The following is a 14,895-nucleotide window of genomic DNA, read 5'->3' as shown; positions in this document are numbered from 1 at the left end:
ATATAATCAGGAGTTTTCAGAGTTTCAGTTTGTTGGTATCAGGTGAGGTCAGGCTGGGGGCAGGCAGTCGTACAGTGCGTTACCGCACCACATGACAAAACACCTCAGGATCCTCCCAGGCCAACAAATGGTTCAATCCCACCCTCTGTAAATGGCTGTCTATCTGCCACAACCAGGTGTTACGTGGGCGCCCCCTTGGCCTGGTCCAGCCGCTTGAGTCCTCAGAAATGAGGATCCTGTGAGCCAGATCACCTTCGAGAAATCGCGCCGCATGGCCATAGTGCCATAACTGACGCTCCATCACAATGCAGGTAATGTGCCTCATTCAGGACTCCGAGCAATTGCTTATTCAACACAAAGTCAAAGCAGTGGTACCCAAGGATTCTCCAAAGAGGGGTTCAGTCGTCGTTTTAGGTCATTGGATAGTGTTCATGTCTCGCACCCACACAGCAAGTCAGAGAGCACTATGACACATCTCATACTAATTATCTAAACATATATTAAAATTTAGTTTTTTGAGTTTATTGGCAAAGGGAATAAGCAGAAGTAGATGAGGTTCCCCACTGAGAAGCTCACCGACACCGTTCCTGCACTTTGAGAGGATTTGTTGTATGTGAGCCATTAGCCGCAACTTACCCGTGTGTGCTTTGTGCAGGTGGGTCTTCAGGCGGCTGAGATAAGCCGACTTAAAAGGACAGTACTTGCATCGGAAAGGCTTGTGGTGACCATGATGTGACTGAATGTGTCGATCCAAGCTGAAGAGGGCGAGAGTTATTTGCGGTTCATTTTCCTGCCATAGCACATGAACACCCAAAGCCCTGATAGCCTGTTTTTGAGTCTACCCACTGAAGCCATTTTACCAAATAGTCCTGTGAGCACGTCTGTCCTTAGTGCCACATTACCCATGCAATTCAGATGTCACTGCAGATAGTGCAGGTATTCACCGTATTCCAGATGGGTATGGAAAGCTACTTCCTTTCTTTTCTAGGGAATATTATGTTACAAAAAGACAGATGGGAGATCAATACAGATGGATCTTTAAGTCATGCTTATTACTATTCTTCAAATCAGTGCTTCTCAACCTTTTTTGCCCCCCAATATTTACCATGCCAGCTCAGTTGCGACCCTATATCAGGTGTAAATGAACGCTATGACCAAGTACACAGTGCACTCTGCAATTTACGCCAATCAATACCTAATGCACAAATTTGATTGGATGTGCCAGTAAATTTAAAAGCATCTGTGGTTTGGCTTCTTGGATTGGTTGAGTGTTCACTAGTTTTCCGCTAGTGCATTTGCAGACCTAAAACCCATTTATATAGTATAATTCTAGGGTTGGAGCTGGGAAATCTGATCGTGGATCAGCATAGGAGCTTGCTGGTTTTAAAATGCTTACATTTCCAACTCTGCCTCACAACCCTGTCAGAACTTGCCGCGACCCAAACCACGGGCTGAGAATCGCTGGTTTATATCTCATACACTTTAAATGTCACTTAACGTACAAGCCTGGAAACCCTATGTGACTGAAGTATAGGAAAAGATACACTTAAAGATGCACTAACAAAATAAATGTTATATAGTAAATAGCACTTTTAGAACACAGCATATTAATATCAAGTCAACATATGAAGGTAAACTCTTCAAAGATGAAGGTAAGCTGGTATAAAGGAAAATCAGCAGTTAGATGAAAAAGAAATGAACAAATTAGACGTCTTCACATTCAGTGTAATGATCATAAAAATCTGGTCTTACTTGTGCCTGAAGGGAGAGACGAACTGGCAATACTGGCAATTGTACTTGTCTTCGCGGCTGAACATGGCGATCGCCGTGTGGCTCCGTTCATGGGAGCGGAGGCCCTGCTTGGACATGAAGATCCGGTCGCACTGGGGGCACGGGTGCCCCCCCCCAAGCTTCAGCTTCCCTGCCACTGTGTCCCCCATCTTGGCAAACTGATCACATGGAGCAGGGCTGAGGGAATCCACTGGATTCATATCCAGAGGGCCTGGGTCCTCACTGACATTTCTGCTCATCCCACCTTCTTTTGGGAGAGGAGCTGGATTTTCTGGGACCTCCTGAAAATATTTTAAAAAGCTGCTTGTGTACAGATTCCTTAATCCTAAGTGTAAAGGTTCTGCATTTTATATACATTTTGAAATTTCATTTTAACAGGAGAAGTAAAGATTTCTGGCAGTCTGACACCAGTAGTTTTGTCAATAAATATTTCTTGGGGGAAAAATATGAAAATGCTTAATTTCAAAATCATCCAGAGATAAGGTCATGTTTCTCTTTAGGGCCATGAATTTCAACATATAATTTGAGCTATCAACCCTGTTCAACTTTTGTAGCACCAAATTGCTGAAACATTGCATTTTGCAGAAGAAAATAAAATAAAAAAATCTTAAGCAACCTCTCCCCTCCATCTTAACTGCAACATTTTTGGGCAGAACACATAATCTGTGACTCCACCGCCTCAGAGTTACAACTATTTTGTAAAAGTATTTCAATTTACATAAAATAATATATCTTTATTTAAGAGACTGCAATATATGATAATGATAATGATGAGAAGAAGAAGAAGAAGAAGAAGAAGAAGAAGAAGAAGAAGAAGAAGAAGAAGAAGAAGAAGAAGAAGAAGAAGAAGAAGAAGAAGAAGAAGAAGAAGAAGAAGAAGAAGAAGAAGAAGAAGAAGAAGAAGAAGAAGAAGAAGAAGAAGAAGAAGAAGAAGAAGAAGAAGAAGAAGAAGAAGAAGAAGAAGAAGAAGAAGAAGAAGAAGAAGAAGAAGAAGAAGAAGAAGAAGAACAGTTTATTGACCACCATGGGAAAATTCTCCTGTCTCCCACCCCATTCTTGCTCTCCATGACACACAGACACATATGCAGAGGTGCCCACGGAGCCGGGGGTTAAGGGCCTTGCTGAAGGGCCCACGGACATGTGACTATTCTGCTCGAACCAGCAACCTTCCAATCACAGGCACATAGACTTAAGCTTGCCAATGGATTCTACAATACAGTTCATACTAGTGGTACCAAGGATGACTAATCAATTAGCTACTAAGTAACTAAGAAACTAACTAAATACAATGAAAATGTTCTAATTAATACTGAGATATTTCTTGTGGCCAAGGGAACATGGCACTACAACTATTTTTCTAGTAAAGCCAAGATTACGTGTGAATCCCTATACAAAGTGATGCAACAACAAGTTTAATTTATATAGTGCCTAGAACATTGCATGGGAAAACCTGCCTTGATCCACAAATATGGGCTTTCTTTTGGCATCCAGCTCACATGAACTGGGCTTCTGGTCAGCTTCTGCCAGTTTGTGCCCCCCAGCCCCCTCCCAGAGGAATACTAATGGCAGGCTGGTTACCGACTGCCTGTAAAACTGTACTTTATACGACTTGTTCACTGGAAACTCCCACAGTTTTCCCCAGGGAAACGGACCTGACAGTGTTTCTTTTGGAACAAACAAACCATCTGAACAACATATCCTACAAAGTATGAATAAACCTGCTTAGAAACACTCTGAAATTCCTGTTGTTCAGTTAGGTGTGTTGCTAAAAAATGCCGAGAAATGAATTTAGGAAGCATGAATTTAAGAAGCAGAGTTAATACAAATGCAGGTGATAAGATCGTCATAAGCAAAGGAGGAAAATTTAATTATGTAAACATGCTTATGTAAATTTCATCATATAAAACCAATTTGCTTTTTAACATATTACGTATGTTTATAAGGCAGGGTTTATCGATATAGAACAAATTGACTAATAGCAGTAATAAACAAGACCGCAACAGCCAGACAGCAAAAGGAAAGCTAGATGGTGTAGAGGGGTTATAAGTTAAAACTAAGCAATAAATTATACCCTGGCAATTCTTCGGTACAAGACACATAATAAATCTGAAGCTAAAACAAAGTGGTAGATGCCTATTAGAGGTATATCTTGCTTACCAAAACTGTCACAGAAATCCACGTGTTCTGAAAGGTCACGGAAAATCATCTCGAACCGAGAGCAGCAAATATCAGCTGCTAATTCCTGAAAGCCTGAGTGTTTCACACGTCAGTGCAGCCGGTAAGCGGTTCCCGCGGCAGATTAATGTCAACGTACCTTCATGTGTTGTTCTTTGTCTTCTCCATACTGGACGTGCTTTCTGAGGTGGTTGCAAATTGCTCTCAGGGTGGGGTGAACCTCTACACAAAAATTGCACTTGTAGCCAACTGGGGCTTTGTGTACACGGCTGCCCACCTAATGTAGAGGGGGTTAAAAGTAGATTACTATTATTATTTTATGCTGCCGAATAGCAAAACAGGAGGCTTGTGCCGAGACATTACTGGATATAAGTCTTTTAAGTGAAATTTTGACGAATGATTTATAACATAAACAAATGGCCCATAAAAACGTTAAAATCCTCTAAAGGCCTCAAATTGACCTCGGATTCAGGCATTACCCTTCATTATATCACGCATTCCCGGAACCAACACTGTCATACTGGTGTTAGCAATGTACACATTTAAGCTTTTTCAGTATGCAAAATATAATGCTATGCAGTTATATAAGTGAAAATGTAGGCCCGTATACATGCAGAATAGGTGCGATGTAGATCAGTGATCTGAGAATTCTACTGTTATGTCTAAATATAAAATATCAATATGAAGGATGTAAAAGTGACTAACCTTCTCTGACTTGGTTTCGAGAAGATCAGCTCCCTTATGCTTACTCAGTAGCTGTTTTCTCCTTTCCTGGCGCATAGCTCGCTTATGGAAATCCTCGTTATGATTGTTCAGGTGGACGCTGAGCTCCGAGAGGGACAAAAACTCGAGCTCACAGTGGGAGCAACGGTAGCAGTCGGTGCCATCCGGCGTGGGACTGGGTAAGGTAGCAAAGTCCCGTTTGAAATCCTTGGTGTGGTAGTCGGTGTAGTGCATGCAGAGCAACTCTGCAGTGTTAAAGGACAGCTTGAAGCATTTCAAACACTTGAATGGCAGCCACTCCACTTCTTTGTCTTGTTCTGCCTCAGACTGATATTCGATATTGTTGTTGTTTTCCAAAGCAACTGGCTTCTCAGGCTCCTTAGCATAGACTACGGTGAAGTAGCTCCCAAGCTTGCGGGAATGCTGTTTTTTGGGAAACACTCCTGGATGGCGCTTGATATAATGAGAGATAATGCTCTTCTTGCTGAAGGCTTGGAAGCTACAGAGGGAACATTTTCTCCTTTCCACAGCCAGCCTCAACTCCTCACTCAGGACAGGTGTATTGGCTTGAGGGTTTACAGACACCACAACCTTGTCTACTTTATGCTCAACGGTTTTGGAGGCTGCCAGACAGTGGGTGTAGTATGCATCGATGTCATGTCGCTTTTGGTAGTGGGCTGCTAATCCTTTACGAATAGGATTCGTGTAGGGACAGAGAGCACACTTGAAGACATTGTTTTTTCCTTCAGGTTGAGCCCTGACATTGTTGTGTTTGACACGGTAATGGCGGGCTATACCTTTTCTGGTAGAACAGAAATATTTACAAAGTTGACAACTGAACACAGTGTGCTTTTCTTCTTTGTCATCAAGGAACAAAGACACTTCTGACTGAAAGTCAGTCATCTCTTCAACTTCTGCAACATTACTTCCACTGTATTCCACTGCTGCGTCATCCTTACTGACAGAAAAATTGACGAGGGAAGGATCAAATATATCTGACGCTGGCTGATTGTGATATTTCTCATAATGGATTTTGAGTTTTTCCAAGGTTCCATGACTGTAAGGACACATCTTGCACCTATAAGCACCATAGCCCTGTCTTTGTGATTTGGATTTCTCATCGGCTTCATTAACATCAATCATTTTCTCGATGTCATCAGCAAAGTCTTCGGCTGTCACTTTCACCAGTGGATGCCTCTTCTGGTAGTGAGTCAGAACCCCATGAATTCGAGAGTTTACATAAGGACAATGACGGCACTTGTAGACCGAACTGGGGTTGATGTCCGCCTCCTGCGCAAAGTCGGCCGCCTTTACTTTCATGCCTGGGTGTTTTTTGCCATAATGGGTCAAGAGTCCATGAAGACTATTGTACTCAGAAAGGCATACAGTGCATTGGTATGGATTGTTTGAAATAGAGGTGCTAGCGAATGAGAGGTGAGGAACCATTTCGGCAGACTTTTCAGTAATGCCCTCATCATGTGTAAGGTGATGACTGTTAAATGAATTGGGCATTGAGGGCTGTTCTTTGTCTGTTGGGTTGCACAACTGATCACTTGTTTGGTTACCTTTTATGATGTCCAGAAGCACAGAATCATCTCCCTTGACAGCCCAGGGGTGAACTGCTTGGTAGTGGTTAGTGATGTCCCATATAGAACCAGCCTCAAACGCACAGTCTCTGCACTGATAATGCTTGGTGTCGGCATTTCCTATTTGTTGAGCAGAAGTAGCTTTTGGACCAGCCCATAACTTACTTGCCATGTATGTGTAGTCAACATTGTGCTCTGGGTGACGTCTTTGGTAATGCATGAGCAGGCCGTTTGGTTCTGCATGGGAATAGATGCACCATTCACAGTGATATCCAGCTTCAAGGATGCCATCTTCATAAGCCCACTGTAAAATAGTCATGGATGTGGCCTTCACGGTGGGATGATCTTTTTTGAGGTGCTTTTTCAAGGCATACACATATGGAGATGTATACGAGCAGTGCTTGCACTTTAAAGAGCGGAGTGGTTTTGTTTTGTTTGAGTCAGATGCAGAGGCTATCCCAGACATGTTACCAGACTGGACCATCTGAGCTCGTTCCCGTTGGCTGCGAACTAAAGCAGTGTGCCTACGAACTTGGTCAGCATTGGCCTTTACATCTCTGTGCTTTTTCTGGTAGTGTATCAACACGCCTTTAATTGTACGATTCCCGTAATCACAATGCTGGCAGAAGAAAAGCATCTCTGACTCGCCTTTGTCTCCTCCAAAACGGGGTTGGGTAACACTGGTTGCATCGACTCCATTGCTGAACTGCTTTAGGAATTGCTTTGGTGGAGAAATCTTTAACTCGTCCATGAGCTTCATTAATCCTGGGGAAGGAGGAGCATGCTTGATGTATTTTGCCGTCACCTTAATTTCTGGATGCCTTTTCTGGTAGTGCACAAGCACACCCACTACAGACCGGTTACTGTAGACACAATGTTTGCAGTAGTACACGTCTTCATCCACTCGCACTGGAACTACACTTGAGGTCTTTGGAGGGTTAGGTACATTTAAACCAAAGGATATGTTATCTGAGGCTTGATATCTATCCACAGAGACGAGCCTCATGGTTTTCTGTATACGGAAGTATGACGCTTTTTGCTCAGGGTGCTTCTTTTGATAGTGCACCAAAACAGAATGAACATTCGGGCTTGTAAACAAGCAGATGTCACAATCATAGACCATAACATTGTTAACCGTCGTTTCTTTAAGGGCATCTACATCTGTGCTTGACTCCTGTGTCTTCAGAAGGCTTCTATGAATGGGACTAGACTGAACTGAAGCTCGGGATACAGAGGTGGAATTTCCAAAGCTTTGGGGGCCTGAGTTTAAAATTTCTCTTAGCGTTTGGGACTCAACTCCCTTCGTATGCTGTTCAACTGCATAACTGGAGAATATCATGGCATTGTTTATTTTTACCGTTGGATGCATTCTTTGGTAATGAGGCATCAAGCTCCTAACATTTGGACTTGTGTATGAACAGAAGCGGCACCTGTACACCAAGTCAGGTTGATTGAAGTTCAGAACATTAATGGCATCAGGATGATGATCCATGTAATGTTGATTAAGATCATCAAAGGTCGTGTATTCAATATAGCATTCTAAGCAACGGAACACAGCACTCTGGTCTTCTGGGTCAAGGATGTATCTAAAGCTAAATTTAATATACGGGTGCATTCTCTGATAATGTGTGCTCACACTGCGAGCGGACTTGTTGTGATATTTACAATGCTTGCAGTAAAACAGTGTCCCAGGATCCTCAGTGTAATTAAGGCCCTCTTGAAAAGCATCTCTACTGTCTTGGTTTACTCCATCTTGTAGATCTTTGGACTCAGCAGAGGTACGAAAATCCATGTCATTGTCTTCATCATCCAAGACAATAAGATGAGTAGGAATGTGTTTCGATCCAGACTTTGAGTGAGGGTTGCAATTGTCTTTCCCAACAATACTGTCAATTTGAGAGTCTACTGATTCTCTCAAATACATGTGCTTCTGGTGGTAGTGGTGTCCACGATGTTCAGCTTGTGCACTATCCTTCTCTTCACCCAAACTCATTTCAACATTATTACCCTCTTGTTCTTCACTATCATCCATTTCTTCCAGATTAATTATAGAGTCTTCCAGCTGTCTGCTTTGATTAATTCTGGTTTGGAGGTTGTTAGCAATTTCATCTATTCGGGTTCTTTTCTTAGCTGGAGAGAGATCTAAAGGTAAATCATTTATAGACTTTCTTGCAGTCTTATTTATCAAGTGCTTTTTTGATGAGAATCCAAGAATTGATGTCTGTGTTTTTTGTACATAGTTTGAAGAACTATTCGTTTCTGAATCAGAATCATGTAGATCATTTGGTAATCCATCAGGATTAGATGGGTGCATGTTGTCGCAATAAGAATGTATGTGCTGTTGGTGGACACGAAGACCTTTCAGAGTGGTTGTAGAGAACTTACAGAGAGTGCAATGGTGAGAATTTTGTTGGCCGATTTCATTCGCCATGCTCATTTTTTTGCCGTTCACTTTTGTTGTAACACCTCCTCCATTCACTGGTTCCAGCACCTCATTCTGAACACTTGAATTTTCATTTTGCAAATGCATACTGTCCCAATCAGATGATGCCTCTATGTGAAATTGTTTATGAGTACTCAATTTAAGTAGACTAGTGCAGATGAAAGGGCACTCATCACATTTGTACACTGTTGTTTTGCCAGATAAGTGGATGTTCTCAATGTGGCGAGATATACTCCGGCGATGCATGGTTAGAAAAGAACAAAAGGGACATTGGAACCTGTTCAGGTACCTCCTAAATTGTATTCCTTTTGTTTCCAGCATTTTGTGATCCTCCTCAGATAGAAGCAGTTTCGCAGAATGTTCAGATACTTCAGAGTTAATGTTATTTTGATCATCTATATCCACCAGTTCATCATCTGAGCTACTTTGTGAATCATTCAGCATTATGTTAGTGTCCATATCCATATCAGAATTGGACATATCGGACACCATAAATGTCGATCTTTCAGACAAATTTGAAGACCCTGTTCTGTTTGGCACCTTGGACTTATTTTTCAAATTTTGGTAAGACGAAACCTTGTTAGCTTGTCCAGAGATCACAGTAACAACTGCATTTCCTGGTCCTTTACTGGCTGATCCCTCATTTCCACCAAGGTTATCAGGTATGTTGGAATTTGGGGTGCTTCTGGGGGACGACGTTGAATCAGACTTCAGAGAACCTGTGGTCTCTCCTTCCTCTTGCTGCTGCTGCAGGGACGAAATTATTTTCACCATACTGCGGTGCTTCTTCATCACATGATCACACCAGCGTTCTCTTCGAAAAGTTTGGTATGTGCACCACTCACAGGAAAAATTCCCCCGAGACTTAGTAATAGGCTTAACCATGGATTCCAAAATACTACGCTCTACCACTTCCACAGGTAAGTCATTGCGCAGATCTTCAGAAGACAGAGCATTGGAGCAAGAATCTTCAGCAGTGTCAGGTGGGGACCCGGATGAGTTGAATACGCTGCCTTTGTGATACATCTTTTGGTGTTTTAGGATCCGGGCTCTGCGTGGAGACTTATATGAGCAATACTGACAAGAAAACACCTTCCCAAAATTGTTGTGCATAGGGATCCTATAGCTGGATTGCTTGGATGTCTGGGAAGCTGGTGAGCTTCCCCCGCTAAGGGAGATATCACCTATGAGGCTATGCACTTTCCTCGTGTGCTCATTCAAAAGGGACTTGGATCTGAAATAGCGAATGCAGAACTTGCACTGGAAAAACTGGATTGTAGGTTTGGCTGACTGGCTAGTTGACTGGCTGTATTTCATTTGGTTGGCGCCAGAAAAGTGCCCAGGGCTTCTATCAAAAGAATGTAGCCCTGAAGGAGAAAAAAGAAAGAATATGTAGAATGAATACTTTTGTGTTTGTTTTCATATAGTTTAAAACTTAATATTCATAGAAATTTCTGTGTTCAAGTAAAAATTCTCATGAATACTTACAACATAGCTTACACTGCTTACAAAAGAATATTATGTTTTTCAATAATTCAGGTGCAACCCAACTCCTGACAAACTCACCCCAAAGAACATTATCAATGATTCCTAGCCAGAGGTTGTACCTGATTGTTCTACTGTTGATCCGTATTCTTTGTTTAAAGCAGTCAGATCTTCTTCATCCTCCACTTGGCTGAGGGAGTTGAGTGACTCAGACCTCGACTGACCAGGGGTCCCATCTCCTACCGCCGTGGGCTGCAGGAAGGCCGTATGGACATCCTGAATGTGTGCCTTTAGGTCATCGTGTGTCTCTGCTCGGAAGTCACAGCCATCGCACTGTAACACCTCCATCACCAAGGGTTCTTTGAAAAATCCAGAATATCTATCAGGGGAAAAAAAAGAGAAAAAGTGAAAAAGACGTGATTACAGAGCAGGAGGCACAGAAAGAAGGAATGACATCATTGAAATGACTGGGATGTTACACCAAAACAATTGTTAGGAGGCATTTCAGGTTCACTTGTCCCATTTTCATTACATTGGCTGCAGCTGGAGTGCCCAGTGCAATACTCATTTCAGCCCAGACAAACCATTTGATGCATTCAGCCTTCCAAAATAAGACTGAATCTGCAGAGATGAAACATGGTCATTGCCTTAGTTTGTTTATACGTTCATCAATTGGAGGACATGTAATATGTAGCCCTGTGACTGAAACAGGCTCCTTTCATTCATAAACACAGATTTAAGTTTAACTTCATTCAACAACACCTTACTTAAAACCGGGGTATAAGTTAATTTTGTATTTCTCTTAAACACACTGGTTTAGAATACGACATCGCAACAGATCCTCAAGCCTCTCTTCCAATTTCAAAACATCTGATATACAGTATAAATTAACTATTATATGCATATAATTTTACAACGCACATTGATGTCGACTACATTTAAATGTACTGGAAAAAACATCAGTTATATGACCCACTGCAGATGCAAAAACCCCAGAAACATTCATTTCCATCCATTTGCTGCTATCACACGAGCCTGGCGTCAATCCTAAGCAGCACAGGGCTGGAGTTCATCCTGGACAGAATGCCAGTCCATCACAGGGCACAGGATTGGGGTTCACCCTGCACAGGATGCCAGTCCATCACAGGGCACAGGGCTGGGGTGCACCCTGGATGGGATGCCAGTCAAATCACAGGGTATAGGGCTGGGGTTCACCCTGTATGGGATGCCAGTCAATCACAGGGCACAGGGCTGGGGTTCACTCTGGACAGGATTCCAGTCCATCAGAGCAATTCAGAAACACAAAGAACCCTAACTGCATGTAATAGAATTATAGGAGGAAACTGGAGTATCTCGCGAGGAGACGACGCAAACTGCACATAAATGCACAACCCTGGAGATGTGAGGCAACAGTGATACTCTCTGAGTTATGAAATACCTAGTTCAAATGATGGGATGAGTACGAATCTGAATGCTGGATTTCATCATTAAATAAATCACTCCCTCTGGCAGATTCCTGGAGCAGCCTGGTCTGTACTGTATATCCGGGTCAAGCTACAATGGCATGGTGGCCCCACCTCAATTTTTACAGGTACTCTGAACAATTTCCACTGTGCTGCCAGGTCACATGTCAGCAATCTCAAAGGAAGCACTGGAGAAAAAATAATCCACAGTGCTTTGTGCCAAATCAAGTAGGTTTTGTCATATTTTCATCAACTGCCTGCGACTCGAAATGAGGAGGTGCTGTCAGCTTGAGGGGCAGCCATTTTAAGATCCAGAGATGTTTTCTGAGGTGTTCAGCTGGCACTCAACATGGACCCGATCCTCCTTACAGACCCTTCAGCCACTAGAGAGCCGAGAACAGAAATGTATCTGCCAGATGTACATCTTCCAGCCGAGCAAAATATTGCTGAAATACTGAAATTAAAATACGTCATGCACAGCATTAAAGAAATCTAATCCTTCAGGTTAACAAAACAAACCAGACCTTCAAATTAACCTCTGCAAGGAGGTCTAAAATGGATGGCACATCTAAGCCTCCCCTTTTTCATAGCTCTGGAATTGTCTGAGAGGCAGGGTCTTGCCAGCATAGCCCAGCCACCTGGGACACCTTCCTCTGAACACAGAGGACAAAGACATCTGACTTGGCTCCCCAGATTCCAAAGTCTACTGGCATTTGTTAATCACCAACCGGTCTCTCTGCATCAGCAAACTCTGCCAGCAGTCACACCCTCAGCTCAAACTCGCCGACAGCAGCTGCTCTGTCTGAAAGAGGGCCTTTGAATACGCCAGCATTAAGCTGATTAGGAGTACAGAGGTTTTGTCCTTAACCATTGGTCCACCAAATCATGCAATGAGAAAAGGATACTGTTTATATTGCCTGGCATTGGTCCACTCGTCCAACTTTATGGAGACACAACACTTTCAAAAACTATGGTCTGAATATAAAACCTTTTCTGGAACAAATTGAGTTTGCACAGCTGAGCCAGGAAAACATAAATTATTTATTCTGTTGAAGCTAAAGAAAAGGCATAAAACACCAAAAAAACATGCCACAACAATTCCGCTTGGATTAAATGATGGCGTATTCCTTCACTTACCATAAACAGTTCTATAAAAGCTTTTCTCTATCGAGCCACACAGGTTCATACCAGAAAGCTATGAGTCATAGCTGTGTTCCCATTGTCGTGTAGCTGAACCTTAAACTCTTTGGTCCTGCTCCATACAAGGATCCATCAGGACCAAAGCAGCCTTCAACAAAGACATTCTGACATTTCATTCCATGACTGATTAAACACGGTGTATTCATACAGTCAATAAAACGTACAGAAGAATGTTCCACGCAAAACAATTTCTAGATTTTTCTCTTCAGTACAGTAACTTCCAACAAACGACATGCACGAAAAATAGTCTGGGCATTTATTTCTCGTTTGACAGAGATTTTTCCAATTATGTCAGTCTGGAAAAAAAACGGTATCACCTTTGCAGTGTTTTTGATATTCTACAATCCGGCACGTAGCTATTTGACGTGTAAATCAAATATTTTGTAACTTTACTTTTGGCCAAGATTAGCCAAAAGCTATAAGTGCTTCTGTGAGATTACTTAGCGCTTAAGTAAATCATCAAAATTGTTAAAATTGCTTAGCAACACAGTATGTGCGAGACAGCCAGACATTTTGTTTCCTTTGCATGTCCTACCCACAGAAGTACTGCGGCACAGAAATCTGGATGTACATTGCTTTGACTGGAGTTCACACACTTCATCACAAATTCCCAGATGCTCAAATAATTTTTAGCGTGAAATGGCACAATGGCAAGTTATTGATTTTATACCAAAGACATAAGGTCACAAGTCTTTCATGACAAAGTAGTCAATGCTGTGTTTCACATTCACTCAGTTATAAGACTGGATATAATTACAAGCGCATTTTCTCTCATTTAGGTGAGGCAGTCAGGAGAAAAGCCCAAACAGGCCAGAATTATCCTGGGATAACAGAAGAGAATAGAACAGAAATAGGTGCCAAGTACAAAACAAGGACTATTTGTAAATAGATTATATGACGGAAAATGACAATTTTATTATGAACCCATCCAGCACATTTTAAACAAAAATATTACAAAGAATCTGTTCTACAATTTCTACATTTTACACAAATCAGTTCAATATCACTTTCTGCCCAGGAGCTATACAACAAACACACTAATTTTGCTTCCTGTTTCACACGCAATGCACCCTGACTACTGAACTTCAAAAACCTCCAAATAATAAAATAAAAAAAACCACAAAAAAAGGATGTTGTGAACATAAACACTGATGGTACCACATGTATCTGAGATGGTCGACCACCTAAAAGACATCCAGCCAATGGCAGGCCAGTGGCGGAGAACTGATTAGAGAGGCAAAGAAGGCTGATGCAGATCATGTAGATGAACAGATGGCCTACAGTTAGATAGTCCAGTACAGCATTTGTACCAAAAGTCCCATAAAAAATGTATAATTCTTTCCACCATGACACAAATGGGGTCTGACAGCCAACGACCTTACAGAGTTCACCTTCTTCAAGCAAAATAAAAAAAAGAGAAAGAAACTTTGGCTGTAGTGGGTTAAAGAACAAAAATGCCAGAGGACAGGAAAAACATTGCTTGCTATGACAAATGCTTGTTCCTGCTGCTGAACACCGAGAGGAGGGTGTGGGTATGGGGGAATCCTCTCACACAGTCATGCGTTCGTTATGCGTGTGGCTGTACGGTCATGGGCTGAGTTTTCATGACACAAGTTGGGCTCCTACATGAAACGGGACCCATGTTTGAATGCCAAAGGACATGTAAGCATCCCTTCACGGTAGCTGCGTGCCCATCTGCAGGCCGATTTCTCTTTTCAGCAGGAAAATGTATTGGGCCACAAGGCCAAGATTGTCCAGGAATGACAATCAATTCAGCTTAATGTAACGGCCTGCCCAGTCAACAGATCTCGTTCCAACTGAACATCTGTGGGATGAGCCAGACAGAGCAGTTTGGAGCAGAGGTCCGTTACCAGCCAACTCAATGCAACTGGAGAAAGCACTGAAGTCAGCATGAGCCACAATCCCAAAGGAACGCTTTGCAGAGTTCAGGCCCTATTGTGGCCGTTGTTGTGCAAAAAGGAATGCAACACAATATTTGGAAGGTACCCCTAATGCTTTGCACATTCAG

At 42.3% G+C, this 14,895-nt stretch overlaps 1 protein-coding gene across 1 annotated transcript in view; it reads right to left on the bottom strand.

Moving 5' to 3' along the window:
• znf462 (zinc finger protein 462) overlaps positions 1-14,895 on the bottom strand; it is a 41,607-nt gene that overhangs the window by 12,103 nt on the left and 14,609 nt on the right. Inside the window, exons 2-6 of the mRNA XM_049021155.1 lie at positions 10,326-10,582; positions 4,672-10,085; positions 4,106-4,243; positions 1,753-2,072; positions 637-755 (exon numbers count right to left, since the gene is read on the bottom strand). Of these exons, the coding sequence (XP_048877112.1) occupies positions 637-755; positions 1,753-2,072; positions 4,106-4,243; positions 4,672-10,085; positions 10,326-10,551 (6,217 nt within the window). The 5' untranslated portion in view covers positions 10,552-10,582. The remainder of the gene's footprint in view (positions 1-636; positions 756-1,752; positions 2,073-4,105; positions 4,244-4,671; positions 10,086-10,325; positions 10,583-14,895) is intronic.

Source organism: Brienomyrus brachyistius, chromosome 7 (genome assembly GCF_023856365.1).
Source record: "Brienomyrus brachyistius isolate T26 chromosome 7, BBRACH_0.4, whole genome shotgun sequence".
Taxonomy (NCBI): Eukaryota; Metazoa; Chordata; class Actinopteri; order Osteoglossiformes; family Mormyridae; genus Brienomyrus; species Brienomyrus brachyistius.
Note: the sequence above shows the minus strand (reverse complement) of the source record. Positions and strands in the feature narration are given on the sequence as shown.